The following is a 15,062-nucleotide window of genomic DNA, read 5'->3' as shown; positions in this document are numbered from 1 at the left end:
CAAAACAATGGAGCTAGAGTTCGTAGTTAGTAAAAATTATTGTATTCTTTCAGTTATTAGATGATAGTTTTTGTAATTTAGTTTTACTGTAATTCTAGCAAACTTTAACGAATCGTCCAAGTTTCGTGAGCGAAAAATATTTCCATTTTGATTTTGTTAGGCAAATGTGCGAGCCTTCACGTCTGAGTGGATATACTTGTAATGTCGCGGCGCTGGATCATACATGGTGAAGCTTTGTGCACGATTTATTTACCCATGTTTCAGTTCAACATTTAAAGACGTTTATTTACAGCATTTCTACGCCAGGATAGTAACGTATTAATTGAAACTGAGCTCATTTGTGATGAAATGGAAGCATTGACTTCACACTATATGGCTCTACAGGAGTTGATAGTGCGTGCTGCTTCATACAAAGTTACTCGTCAGGGAAGAATTTCGAGTCAATAATGTTATAAATTTTAATCCAGTATTTTTGAAGTTCAAGATCTAATTTACAAACTTAAAGTTCCTACAACTTCTTACTTGGTCCTTTGGTTGCGATAAAATGCAGTGAATTCACGACGTAACGCTATCGTCATTCAAATTCTCACAGGTGAAACAAAAAAATTTCTGTAACTTTTTGCTTTAAAAATTGACTGAAGGTTTGACCTCAATGAGTTGAGCTAATTAAAAGGGTTTTAAAGTATAACTGAGTGTAGGTTATTTAATCTCCTTTAGTTCGTAGAGTCGAGAAGTTCGAGGAGGTCCATGTCCTGGTCCTGGTTCTCCTCCAAGCTGAACTGCTGGAGCAGCTGCTGCAGCTCAGGGGCTCGTGAGGCGTCAGGCTTGACGTGCACCACCTCGTCTGGCTCGTCGTCAGCGCCATCGTCAGCAGCATCGTCTTCATTCCTGTTCATTACAGACGTGTATTGTTTGATGCATGGCAGGGGTGATGAATGTGAACATGTGTAAAACTCAGCCAACTGCATGTATACTACGACATAGATCAGCGAATTATATATGTATTAAAAATTAAATCAGCCTATCGCATGTGTATCATGTAATAAATCTGCCGATCACAAATGACTTGCGACAAAAACCAGGCAATCACATGTGTATTACGATTTGAATTTGAACCAATCAGTTGATTTAGAACATAAACCAGTCAATCGCATGTATATTACGATTTAATGCAGGCAATCACAGATGTAGTACGACAACCTGTCAATCAGCTGCAATATGTTAGCTCACAAGAAGAGGTTGAGTCGGAAAGTCGCTTGAGCAGAGGCCGGCTTCAGGAGCTGAGCAAGTAGATTTAATTCCACGCTCTGGCCTTCTTCCCTGCTCAGCATTGTCGAAAATATTATCATTAAAAACATCTGAAAACACATTAACCACTCAACTTTACCAGCTATTCACTGTACTGAAACCCCTGACATTTACTCATCTGCGCGAGTGAGTTAGGTCGCCACTAGAAACATCCTGTTGGAGTATCGCGTATCCTGCACAGTAGTCTTTGCTTGAAGATGATTTGTTATAAGTTTCAATATTCGTATTGATCATGAAATACATTACGGCCGACCAGAATATGATGTATTTACCAGTCACTATTGTTAGGAGAATTGTCAGCATTGTGTTTGTGCCTCATTCGAAATTACGAATGAGTTCACTTATCAAGAAATTACCTCTGCAGGGGCTAGTGCCGTATTACCTAAGTTCCGCTTATCAATAAATTATCTCTAACTAACAGAAACAATGAAAACTTTTCCGTTGTACTGAACGTAATTAATTTCACAAGCTATATTCGTGAAAAATTGGATCAAAAGCATCCTGAATCTTGACGCTCACTTTCCCCGCCAGGCCGAACTGAACCCGACTGAGATGCGCGTTGTACGGCGATGGGTATACGCAATAACTTAGCTCTGCTCGGCAACAAATTTAAAAATAATCTTAAATAACAATAATAATGGACTGATTCCATTGAAAGTAAGTACATTTGTTCATGATCTTTGTCAATCAATAATCAGAGTTCCAAAACATGCCTCATGTAGGAAGGCTCTGGAGTCTCATTTTCTCTGCCAGGGCTGCTGTCCACTTCGCTGTCTAGACCGTCGCGGATTGCGTACCTTCAAAGTGCAGATGACATATCCATGAACGATATAAAACTAACCCTTACATATTCTTTTATTAATGTTACTTCAAAACCTCAAAACTCACAATAATATGAGCGTGTTGAGCAGCAGATTTGTACCGAGTGTACAAATCTGTCAATTTTATTTCATGGTTTTCTACGGGTCGAAACACGAGTCCTTTACTTAAGTGACTCGATCACTGACGGCTTCCTAGGTTAATTATTTCCATCTGAGGATCCCATTAAGCTGGAGTTTTATACGGCAATATTTCTAGTCCTGGAAATTGCAAATTCATTTCTAAAATAGTACCACGAATTCTTGTAAGACTTCCTGTAAGACTTCTAGTCTTTGTACTCACAGGTTTATTCCTAGATTTGTACCGCGCGGTCTAGGGGAAGGGTCGAGGCTGCCAGGGGACTCAGGGGGCTGGAAGTCCCCACCGTGTGGGAAGTATGAGGTGCTGGTCAGCTCCCCGGCGCTGTCGAAATACCGGATCAGCCCCGGCATCTCGGTGTCTGGTGGTTGTTAAGCGTTAATATAATGAAGAATTAATCACAATGAACAAGATGATTTAAAAAACGCCAAATGGACATGAGCAAATAATTATCATAGAAAAATAACATATTATTCAACAAGTAAAAAACAAAATTATCAAACAAAGTTTTGAAAATTAAACATGGCATGAAATTTAGTCAACTTAAGTCTCACTTAATACTCGTATATAGAACTTGAAGTTCTATCGCGTATACTGGAATACCATCGATGGGCACCAGAAAAAAGGTCTTCAGTTTACGAAAGTCACGTAAGAAACAGACTTTATTATTAACAAGTAACGTCGGTCACTGCATGTGCTTCACTTATAATAACGGCGGACATAACTCGGTAAATTAATTGGTCATAGCGTCCTAATCATGACACACTTCCTGCATGTAGCATTGATACGCCTGTTGCCGGGCCAAAATGGGTCAGGATGACCTACATATGCGCCAACAGTGCATCGCCGTTTGGACGAAGTTTCTTATTTTTGAGTGGCACGTTCTCCGTGGGAGTGTGGCCTCGCTTGGGGAGCACGTGTGTGGGATCTCACTTGGGGAGCACGTGTGTGGGATCTCACTTTGGGAGCACGTGTGTGGGATCTTACTTGGGGGAACAGGGCCTGCCACGGGAAGAACGAAACGCCCCTCGGCGGTCTGGATGCCCTCCCTCAGGAAGATCGACACTCGCGTGTTCAGGTCCTGGACGAACTCCAGCAGCAGGCGTCGGATCTCTGCCAGGTCTCCTTCAGGTATATCGATGTATGTCTGCACTCGGTAAAATAACGGCATCAATGAAAACATATGAATACTTTACTCGAGGAATGTATCAGGTATACTAGCATACTATCACTATACTAGTCTGAACCACACGTAAAGTTATAGGATGTGATAAATGAGATGGTTAAAAGAGAATATTAACGACCTTACATAACTGTGTTTATAGTATACAGTCAAATAACTAAATATTTTTATTACAAGTAAGTTGAGCAGATATTGCTAAAACAAGTGAAATTATTTGTTGGACTGTAGTTCATGCTCGTGTATGCAGTTGAAAATACCGCAATAATAAGGCCAAATGTGATATGTTCTGGAACATAGGCTTAAGTCTGGCCGGAACAAAGGAGATTTACTTAACTTGAACAGAGTTCTTATACTAAATGAATTCTCTTCAGAGCCTTATGACGTCATGGTCGATTTAACACATATCCTCCTATGTGAGATCGAAGCTTTTTGAATTGGGCCCATGTAACTATGAAAGTTATGTTAGGTTTTACATTGACATTAAATTTGTAAACACTTCAGTTTTAGCTGAATCAGCTGAAACCCTGAGCTGATGAAACGAGGGAGAATTTTTCCGAATAGAATTGCGTTTTTTCGCCCTTGCGTGGCTCTTTCTGACACAGTTTGACAAGCAAAAGGTCGTGTCAGTGCTACGTGCAGAAAATGTGTTACTATTGAATATATGACATATTAACTTTTATGAGTGTAGCTTTAAGCCTTTGTTTACTGACAGGACCCCTCGCTTTCAGCTCAATAGTAACGAATAACATTGATGAAATTTAATGTATCCGTACACGAAGGGATTAAGCTGATGTGTTAGAATACTGTATGCCATGTATCCCCTAGAGAGCTGACCTTTAAGAACAACACCAAGGCCTGGTCTGATAGGGTTAGAATACGTTATGCCTAGTAGCCCCCAGTGCGCTGACCTTTAACCTCACCTTGTCCATGCTGACAGCATTGAGCCGCAGCACGCCTCACCTTGTCCATGCTGACAGCATTGAGCCGCATGATGGACCCGTGCGCCAGTCTCTCGAAGACGCCCCTCAGCGCGGCACGGCTGTACAGCGGCTGGGGTTTGAACACTTCCTCGATGAAGCGACGGTTCAACATGATGCTCAGGATATCATTACGCACTGAAAAAAAAACAGCCGTTATCTCACTCTCAACTGCAGTAAATTACAGAGATACGATGATTAATGTGACCGCATAGTTAATGGTTTAATTTTACCTGTACTGAATTAAGAACATTATATTGTGAAGGGCTCTAAAAGTCTTATTTCTCCCGAAAAAAAACTTCAGTTAAGAAAGCTGATTGAGTTAATTCGACTAAAGAGTTGTACCTTTGGCCGCGCGGTCGGGCGGCACCTCCTGGGCCCTGAGCCGCTGGTCGATGATGTATAACATCTCACCGCCCAGGTTCAGGAACTGCAAGGGAAGGCCGTGGTCCACCATTACCATCTGTCCTCCTACGCTTTCTATTTTCTGAAAATCGTCGAATTTTCTTAATTCCCATAGGCTTCCTCAATTTTTTAGTTCCTAATGTAACTCGACGCCACAAGTCTGAGAACTGTGGTACCAAAGCTCGCGTTATGAAATACAGTTGAATTTCGAAAAAATCAATAGTTTTCAACAACCGATATCGAAAAGAGCCAACCTTGTATGAGAGTTTAATGATTAAACTAATAATCACACACTACAATGTTGCAGTTAATAAAAACAAGCGTTTCCTTGGAGAATGCATAGAAATGGATCTAGCACTGCAGAGGGGATTTCAGCGAAGATTTCATACCCTCTCGTCGTCATGGCAACAGCGGGACAAACGTAGGAATAGCATTTGTGGAAAATTCATTGACAATAATAACGATAAAATAAATTTCATGTCTATTAATGTGTGATTTAGAAGTTAACGGATGGCACATATGAGCAGCTTGTAGCCTGTATAGATGTTGTTATGTAACTCGCGCTTACAACGTTTAAATTTTAAAATAAATATCGCACATTAATAAACTCTATAAAATCAAGAGAATTTGATGCCAAAACACATCTTCTTTAGCAGTGTAAATGATAGTGAAATGAAGTTTAATTTAATAACGTTGCGATTGCAGTATGGTATGAAAAATAATTGCTCCATCATATGCGCATCATATGCGCGTAATTTAATTGATAATATTAACTACTAAGTATGCTTAAAAAATCTTCCGGTGTAATAAATTGCTTGCTGATGCTCTTCTACCTCACTTTAAAAGTTTGAATATGTGGGTCAACAGTGAGAGTGAAGGTCAAAAATGACCATATTTAACTGTGACCGCAAATACTGGGTCACTGGCTAGAGCACATTTTTGTGAGCTGATGGGTTCGTTTCCGGTTGAATACGTTTAATGGATTAATGTGCTTAACAATTATAGTGAGCAGGGATCCACACCATCTACGATGTCGTTAGCCGCAAATGTTTTTGAATTAGATTTGGAAGAAAAGAAAGATTCAGATGACGAAATTCTTGACTATGAACAGGTAAGATACCTTCAACGGTTGAATTATAGAGTAGGAAACCTAGTACTAGTTTAGTCAGCTGTCAGAGTAGTAATAAAGTTCCTGCTGACGAGTGATAGCATATGTCGTGACATGAAAAACTTTTGTAACAGGTGTCTTTAATTAACTTTACCAAAACTTATACTATGGCTCCTAATTTTTCTATTTTGTGTTTCATGATTACAGAATAAGTTTAAATCACATAGTTGAGCTGCAAAATTTATGCTTGTTGAATTAGGTAGGTATAGTACTTTCTTTGAAATAGTCAAAAAATGACCATGATTAGATAGCAAGAATAAATATTTATTAAAAATATGCTATGTGCATTTTCAAAATTCTTGAAAAAAATTACAAATAGTAGTGAAATAGGCATACAGAAAGTTTAAAGCTTTTGCCTAATGCCATGGTCAGGAAGATGTGCCAGGTGCGCGGGAATTTATATTGTCATTTTAACGACCTGCGCGGTGCGCCGTCATAGTGACAAAGCAGAGAGTTTTTTAGACTCTCCCTCAAGTTCATTTTTGAATCCAATAAGCAGATCAGTAAAGTATCCTGGATACCAGCATTATGAAAACTGTGTCTAAATCAGAACTGTGTCGGACGGCTCCGCGGCCCGCGCCAAGTGCTGCGCGGCGCGGAATCGATGACTGTGATTTGCACGAACGTCTGCGCAAAAAAAAATATAATTAGATTGATTTACGTGAGAAATTTCCCCGTTTATATACATCTTCCTGAGTGTGGGCCTAATGAGCCTCAGAAATCAAATTAGGGAATTATTAGCTATATTTTGCATTGATTTTACATTTGTGTTACAGGACAGGAATGGCCCGGGACTGGATATTGATTCTTTGTCCAGGTGAATGATGAATATTCTTTGATATATATATAAATTTATTATTTAAATTGTAGAACAGCTGAAAGTTAGCTAGCTATTTTAGTCATAGCTAACTTTGTGTTTAGCAGGACCTAGTTAGCTTTAGTTGAAAAGATATGCCACATGTGAGGGAATGAATTTATTTCTTCTGATAATAGGATAAAACCTTGGGTTTAAATGCCATGTTGTTAATTTGTTATATCACCCTGTTAGTATTAAAACTTCTGAGTTCTGAAATTAATAGTACTTCAAGTTCAGATTTGTGCAAGCAATTAGTTTGTTAAAAATGTCCCATAATAATGGTTAATTTCTATAGTAGGATTTACCATATTTAACTAATGACAAGTAAAGATACTTTCTTCTTATTTTATTAGCCAGGCCAATGTGACAGTAGTTTCTCTAGATGACCAAGAAGTTAGACCTCAAGGATATGACAAATGCTCTACTCAAGACTTCCAGCTTCTCAATGTTTTGGGCAAAGGAGGTTATGGAAAAGTTTTTCAGGTATGCTACATGTGCACATACATTTCATAAATTTTTATTATGCAATCTCTTAATAAATTGAAGATCTGTGGTTAAAAATGTTAATTCTACCAATAATGTAGATCATGTCATGAATTTTGAAATTCATGTCTGTAGACATTTTTGTACCTAGCTTTAAAAATGTACCAGTATTCAATTTTCTTCAGTTTATGCTAATAATTTAATGTTATGTGTATAACATTTTATAAACATGTCAATGACTCTAATTTTAGTGCAAAATATAACTTAATTAGTTTCTTATACATTTTAATTTTTTGGGGATCTCAGGTTCGGAAGATCACAGGCAAAGATTATGGCAGTATTTATGCCATGAAGGTTGTCAAGAAGGCGGTGATTGTAAGGAACCAGAAGGACACGGACCACACCAAGGCAGAGCGGAACATTCTTGAAACTATTAAAGTGAGACTAATCAATAATCACTAATCCCTTTTGCTGACATGTATTCTTGAACATTTTTAGACTAAGTGATAAAAAATTGTTTGCTTCTTATATTTTTCCACTATCAAATATCAGTGGTGCAAAATTCTTGATAATGTAATACGTATTGTAACTTTGCACCTAATTCTGGCCAAGTTTAGCTTTTGTTCAAGTTCATTTCTAGGAATTAGCTGTAAGTGTATGTGCAAGAAATATTTATTCCCATTATATAAATCACAATTGACAAAGAAATGCTGGATCATTTGTACCTACACTAGGTGTTCAATAACCTCTAAAATTATGAAAAAATTAAAATGCATGAAAAATTTTAAAACCAACAATATTTTATGATGTATGTACTACTTTTTGAATATTTTATTTGTCCTCTTGTCCCATTATTTGCCTTTTAGTGACAAACGTATTTCCTATTGTTTTTTGTTCAGCATCCATTCCTGGTGGACCTTGTGTATGCCTTTCAAACCCAAGACAAACTCTACCTCATCTTAGAGTATCTCTCTGGTGGTGAGCTCTTCATGCATCTTGAGAGAGAAGGCATCTTCTTAGAGGACACTGCCAGGTGATGTAAAGTGCATGAAAAACACTAATAGTAATAGTCAGGTTCAAATCTTGTGTACTTTTAAAATTGTGTAATTTATTTTAATTTGAATTTTATTACAGTATTCTTTCTTAACAGGAGGTTTAAATTGTGCTGCTTTGTTTAGCATCTTTACTCAAACTATGATTGATGTTTTGTGTTGGCATACAAATCAATTTAATGTTGTTTGTGTGCAGCTTTTACTTGGCAGAGATCATTGTGGCTCTTGCTCACCTCCACAAAGGCCATGTACTCTACCGCGACCTCAAACCTGAAAACATTCTGCTTGATGCTGAAGGCCATGTCAAGCTTACTGATTTTGGATTGTGCAAGGAAAAGATTGGTTATGTGAGTTTTATTATATACTTTAAGTTATGGTGCTCATATTCTACTGGAGCCCTATGATTTTTATTAACTTTTCTGCAGGATACTCACACCTGGTTTTTATTCCATAGATTGATGTTGGACTCTTGTCTAAAACATTTTCTTCAAGAAATATTTCTAGCAAGGACCATGTTTGAAGGTTGGCTTTCAAGTTTAAATGATCTCCAATTTTTTACTTTCTATTCCATTTTTCAATTTAAAATGACATTTGAAAACAGTTCTCTTTTTGTCTTTAGTTTAGGACCATTTTGCTCAGTGAGTTTTTTTCAGTTCATATTTTATTTAAAATTTGTTCTATCACACAAACCAGAATAATCTTTTTAGTTGTGATAATCTGTTAATTGGCAAAGTATTCCCCAGGATGGCAGCAAGGCACACACGTTTTGCGGCACCATTGAGTACATGGCACCAGAAGTGATCTTGCGCCGGGGCCACGACCACGCGGCCGACTGGTGGAGTCTTGGTGCTCTCATGTACGACATGATGACCGGCTCGGTGGGTTCTGAGTTTGCTACATTTTTGGTGGGTTGTGAGCTTGGTACATTTTCGGTGGGTTATGAGTTAGGTACATTTTCGGTGGGTTGTGAGTTAGGTACATTTTCGGTGGGTTGTGAGTTAGGTACATTTTCGGTGGGTTGTGAGTTAGGTACATTTTCTGTGGGTTTTTTTCGGTGGGTTGTGAGTTAGGTACATTTTCTGAGGGTTGTGAGTTTGGTACATTTTCGGCGGGTTGTGAGTTAGGTACATTTTCTGTAGGTTGTGAGTTTGGTACATTTTCGGTGGGTTGTGAGTTTGGTGCTGCGTACATTTTCCCAATGTGGTGTTCATGCAGTACATTGCTCAGAGGAGGACATTTTATTTAAAAACATTTTTCGGATGCTGGTGTGGCCTTGCTTGATGACAGTCTTGGTACTGTATGACACACGAGTAATAAAGCTGTGACTTGCGATGTTAGTTTATAGGCCGCAGCATTGGGACTTATTAATGCAACCTAACCTACAAGTATTGTTTACAATGCTTACATAACCAAGGCTAGTCATTGTTCCTGTTAATCCGCCTTCAATTAGAGAAGAATGAGTTTGTGATATTTTTCTTTGCGTGGTAACGTTTATTATTTTTAAAGCTTTAACCTGAATTCTTCAAGATATTAAGCTGTTCATTATTATTCATGTCATGTAAGTTATAAATCATTTTCAATCCTAGATTTTGTGGCAGAATATGATTTCATTTGATAGTGTCTGCACATCCCTCATTTCTGTATGGAAAGTTGATAACGTTTTCTTGTACAGCCGCCTTACACTGGCGAGACCCGCAAGATAACATTTGAGCGCATCATGAAGGGAAAGCTGCACCTGCCACCTTACCTTTCCCCGGACGCCAGAGACCTCATCAAGAAGCTCCTCAAGGTACGAACAAAATACCACTTCTTACTTGAAGTGCCACCAAAATACTACTTTGTACTTGTAACACTACCAAGTGAAGCGCAACCATAATACCACTTAGAAAAACAACCTCATGAAGCGGGATTCTGGCGACCATCTGCTATTGTGCATCAACCGTGTTGAAGTCCCGTGCCTGTTATCTGAACATTGATAATATATCCAGATGCAAGGCTGGTGAAATGAAAGATTCATGATGCTAAGAATAGTTTAATAGTTTCACTAACATGTTCAATAGTGTTACCTATTCCACTTAAGTGAAGGTGAGTTTGTATACAGCGGAATGCCAGCGCCCGCCTTGGCTCTGGCCCCGATGACGCCAAGCCCATCATGGAGCATCCGTTCTTTAAGGACATCAACTGGGACGTGGTGCATCTCAGGAAGCTCGAGCCGCCCTTCAAGCCTCCCGTCGTCAGTTCCGGCTTGTTTTCCTTCTCTTTTTTAAATGAATAATCATATTTATTCACATTAATTTTAATTTTTTTTAAATCCAAAGTGTTTGTTCTGTTGATAGAAAATGAATGTGCTCATGAAATTTGAAAAGTGTCATATGTGTGTGCAATGGGAAAAATATTCGAGATGTAAGTGTAACCCGTTCTAGTCAAATAGCCTAGTTGAAACTATCATATAACGTGTAATTCTCGTTTTATTCTATGTCTATTTTTTATTTAAAAACATGTTGGTAGCGATTTATAAAATTTTCAGAAAGGTGTTGAGGATGTAAGCCAGTTTGACGTCAAGTTCACAAAACAAGTCCCAGTTGACTCACCGTGCGACACGATGCTCAGTGAATCGTACAACAAAATCTTTGAGGTAATTATAATTAATTACTTGTCCAACTTTCCTGCTGAAGGAAACATACATCATGCGTTTGTGAAAAGCTAGTCTTTCGGATCGAGGGAGGGTTATGCAAATCTTGGCATCCTAATTAATGACGCCTTCAAATAGTTCTAGTACATCATTAAAAAAATGCATTGTTAGCTCATCTGCTCATCGAGTGTCAAGATCAATATCATATCATATACGGTAATCAAATTTTCATTTTAAAAATTTTAAGCTTGATTTCAATTTTTCATAGGATGCACTAATTTACTTAGAATGTGCTTCATACGTGGTTTTCTTTAAGGGTTTCACATACGTGGCACCCTCGGTACTGGAGAGCATGTTCAAAGACAACAACTCCTTCGGGCCATCGCAGTCTCACAGGACGCGTAGCAAGATCTTCAGTCCCCCTGGCGGGCCATGCTTCTCGCCACCACTCTCACCAGACAAGACCTTCTCTGTGACGCCGTCAGCGTTCAACCCTGGTGCTGTACCCTTCATTCCTGGAGGCGCTACTCATCACGGTGTTCCGATTGTTAACAACTCCGTAGCCTTCAATCCTAATGCGGTGCCTTTCACGCCCGCGGTCGGCGGCTGCGCCGCTCCTAGTTCATGTAACGGAGGAGACTCCGAGACCATGGAGGTGTCAGAGCCTATTGCTGTGGTGGGTGGCTCTGGTCCTGTGCTTGTTCCCAGCCAAACACGACCATCAGATGTGCCTGCGCCTCGTGGCAATAACTGGCACTGGCCGCACTAATGCTGGCTTCTTTAGGATCGTCGTAGGAATTCTTGGTTTGGTGACTAGCTCGTATCCTCAGTAGAGGCTTCTCTTGTGATGACCTATTGCAGTGGCTCAAAGTGCTGTTCTTTATTAAAATGTTGACAGGAATTCATGGCAGAAAGGAATCATCCTTGTCCTGTTATTTAATGTAATTTTTAGTGACTCAAATTGAAAATTGAAGTCTCATTAAAAACTCGCATTGATAACATAAACATCTTAGTCAATAGTTCAATTGCACCCTGACACTTCATTGAAGTAAGGGTGCTCATGAGCGAGGCAGTTGCTTCTCTCATGTTTACATTGCAGACGCCATAGTATGATATTCATAGTAACGCCTAGTTTTAAATGACTGAAGCAAGTGTTGCAGGTGTGTCAAAGCCCTCACCGAGGGAGCTGTGTTCTGGTTCTTCCATGTGCCGAGCAGCTGAGAAGCTCATCAGTTGTACTCATGAAGTCATTGCCTTATCGCACAGTTGGAACCACAAAACTTTTTCACATTGTTTGTGTAATGAGTTAGTTAGGTATTCCTTTGGTACTTTTATAATTAACTTGGAAATTGTTGTATAGCTTATCTTAGCGTTTAATGGTAGACATCGATCGTGATTTTTAACTCCTACGGTGTTATTTCTCCGCCCGCTGTCCTATATGAGTGTGGTTAGTCTTAGGAATGAGCTAAGTTTTGAAGCTCCGACTAAACAATTCTTTCGTTTCTGTTGTAATATTTCCTTCTTTTTTTAAACTAGTGACCTATGCAATTGCAAGAGATTTTCTTTTCCATGAACTCGTGCTCCTGCCTATGTGCATCCTTCCTACGCCGTGGCATAGTTTCATGAAGCTTCAGGCTTTATGTTTTTCCTTTTGTTCCTCGTGGCACAGTTATGCCAGTTTTCTCCCTTGAACCTTGCGCGACGCTTCTGATTTTTTCCTACGTGTCTTGGCTGTCGCTCGACTAGTAGAATTTGCATTTTATGCTTCGTGTTTTCCCAATTATCTTTGTCTATTTTAAGGTGTGTTGGTCGTATCGTCTTGAACCTTGGAGAGATAGTGCCTTTTGATTACTCGAAAAACTGGCTGAACAGAGCGCCTGGCTTTAAAGAGATGGTAGTGAAATTCAATGGAATCGTCACCCGGTATTCCTCATGACTACCAATTGAAATTCAGCCAACAATAGGATTCATCCACGAAATTTCTTGATTGTAATAATAAAGAGAAAACCGCTTGGATGATGGAAAGAATTTTTTTCCACAACTTGAATTTTGCCTTGCTCTGTCTAAGAGGCTAGCTTTCGATCATAGATTACTGCTGATTTCCTCAATTATTACGTATATTCCGGCAAATTTTCAGGTGGCCGAATGAATTTTTTTTAGTTCCCATAAAATCGCTTAACCTTCCTAGTGCGGTGGTGCCTTTTGTCTGGTATTGATCTTATCTGTCTGGTATTGATGGTTGTCTGTTCAGTTAACCTCGCACAAATTTATTCAGATACTCTTGCGTTAACAGTGACGCACAAAGACTGTAGCTCAGAAATGGGAGAAAACTATTAAGTCCTAATTTACATTTTATCTGCAGTGGCGACTCATATTTGTACGAATCAAGGTCGAGTCTCTCAACATACTCGTGCGTATGATGCGTACTGCACGGATACGTGCAAGTGTATTGGTTGTTAGCTTCGTTTCGTACAGTATTGGCAATGATTAACTCATTTCTTATATTCATTTTCATAGTCAGCTTTGATCTGACTCCGGCAAGGAGAGAAATGAACGCAAAATTCTCAGTTTCATTGTATTATTACAGGACTCTTGTGTACATACTATACCTACTGCTGTTCAGTGAACTGCAATGTGCTGGTCCCGCTCAGCAGAGCAAATTAATATGATTACGTAGCTTTGATACTCCATGCCAAGCTAACTCTCCTGTTGGCTGATATTTTTTCCGTGCTATTAACGCAGAACGTTGTCATGGAAGCAGCACAATTAGAGCCGCTAGACTGTTTTGGGGGACATTAAAATCTGAGTCTTGAAGCATGCAACTGTTCAAAGCCATGAACATATCACATAGGCGTTTTAGATTTCGAGTTAATAAATACTATATGTTATTGTTTCAGCACTCTCGCACTTGTTCTAAAACTATTGTTAATGATTGAGTAAGGATTATTCATTTCTAGAGTCTTATACGAGTTCATTTGGTATTTCTTTGACCTAGACCGGGGACTGTGTGGTTTGGCATCAGTGTGTGAACGTAATTCTAAGCCTCCAGGGTTCTGCACATCTAATTTATACCGCACAGTTGCGTCACGACAACGAATTTACATCTCCCTTTAATTTGCTCTTCAAATATATAGAGATTCATTTATCTTTATTTTTGATGCATAAAAATGAAGATCCTAATGATGCTTCCTTGTGAAGGATTGTAGCCACATTACCAACGAGAAGTTGTCCTAACTCATCGGGTGGTAAACCCGCCAAATTTCCTCCTACTGGGATATTATTGACACCTAAGTCATGCTATAGCCTGAAAATCACGGAGCTAATTTGACTGAAATAAAGTTTATATCTGTTTTTTATTTCTGGATTGCTATTAAAGTTTAATGTGTGGGGGCACAAAAATTCATAATTCGAAGCAATCATTTAACATTGAAGTATTTGTATGTTGAATATAAATTGAGGGATGTTACTTTTTAACGTCCTGGATGTTATTTATTCTGGGTTCTTATTACAACATTAATTTAATAATTAGAAAGCATTGGGGTCGTGTATCTCCGAGACTCGTTTGTTACCAGTGGTGCCGCTGGCATGAGTTATTGATCGGAATCTATCGAATTGAATATTCCTTTCCGCAGTCGAATCTCGACACCTACTCAAGCACGGAAACTCCCTTCATGTGGTTTCCTGCATTCGTTGCGTCGCAGAGTCTGACACGATCTTCGTTTTGCCATCAGAGAGTCTAATGATTTAATGGAGTTTACTATACTTAGTGAATTTGCAACGTCATTTATTAACCCTTATTGCAAAAATTGCAGCTAACTAGAGTATGTATTATAACTGGAAAATAATAGCTCAGGTACAAATGTAGTCAAACTTTTATGATCTACTTCCAGTTTGATTGCGAGAGCAGTAAATAAGATTTTTTTTGTTGAATATCGTCAAATTGACGACCTCTCTTCAAATAACAAGGCACTGGAAACTGAGGAAGCAATATGCTTAGATTTCACACAAATGTTCCACTTTCTAGGCTCATAAATGAACACC

General features: G+C 38.9%; 2 protein-coding genes across 2 annotated transcripts; one reads left to right on the top strand and one right to left on the bottom strand.

Moving 5' to 3' along the window:
• Positions 1-681: 681 nt before the first annotated feature.
• Positions 682-5,209, bottom strand: LOC108682121 (protein OSCP1). The gene is made up of 8 exons (XM_018171235.2): positions 4,771-5,209; positions 4,409-4,563; positions 4,283-4,312; positions 3,253-3,412; positions 2,470-2,626; positions 2,022-2,105; positions 1,231-1,320; positions 682-888 (listed from the first exon to the last, which is right to left on the bottom strand). The coding sequence occupies exons 1-8, from the start codon at positions 4,886-4,888 to the stop codon at positions 714-716; spliced, it is 969 nt and encodes a 322-aa protein (XP_018026724.2). The 5' UTR covers positions 4,889-5,209; the 3' UTR covers positions 682-713.
• A 491-nt stretch (positions 5,210-5,700) lies between these two features.
• On the top strand, positions 5,701-14,799 carry LOC108682123 (ribosomal protein S6 kinase beta-2). The gene is made up of 11 exons (XM_018171237.2): positions 5,701-5,941; positions 6,775-6,815; positions 7,208-7,337; positions 7,644-7,775; positions 8,237-8,370; positions 8,586-8,736; positions 9,133-9,267; positions 10,062-10,178; positions 10,491-10,622; positions 10,917-11,024; positions 11,338-14,799. The coding sequence occupies exons 1-11, from the start codon at positions 5,861-5,863 to the stop codon at positions 11,788-11,790; spliced, it is 1,614 nt and encodes a 537-aa protein (XP_018026726.1). The 5' UTR covers positions 5,701-5,860; the 3' UTR covers positions 11,791-14,799.
• The last annotated feature ends 263 nt before the right edge of the window (positions 14,800-15,062 follow it).

Source organism: Hyalella azteca, unplaced genomic scaffold (assembly GCF_000764305.2).
Source record: "Hyalella azteca isolate HAZT.00-mixed unplaced genomic scaffold, Hazt_2.0.2 contig13234, whole genome shotgun sequence".
NCBI lineage: Eukaryota > Metazoa > Arthropoda > Malacostraca > Amphipoda > Hyalellidae > Hyalella > Hyalella azteca.
Note: the sequence above shows the minus strand (reverse complement) of the source record. Positions and strands in the feature narration are given on the sequence as shown.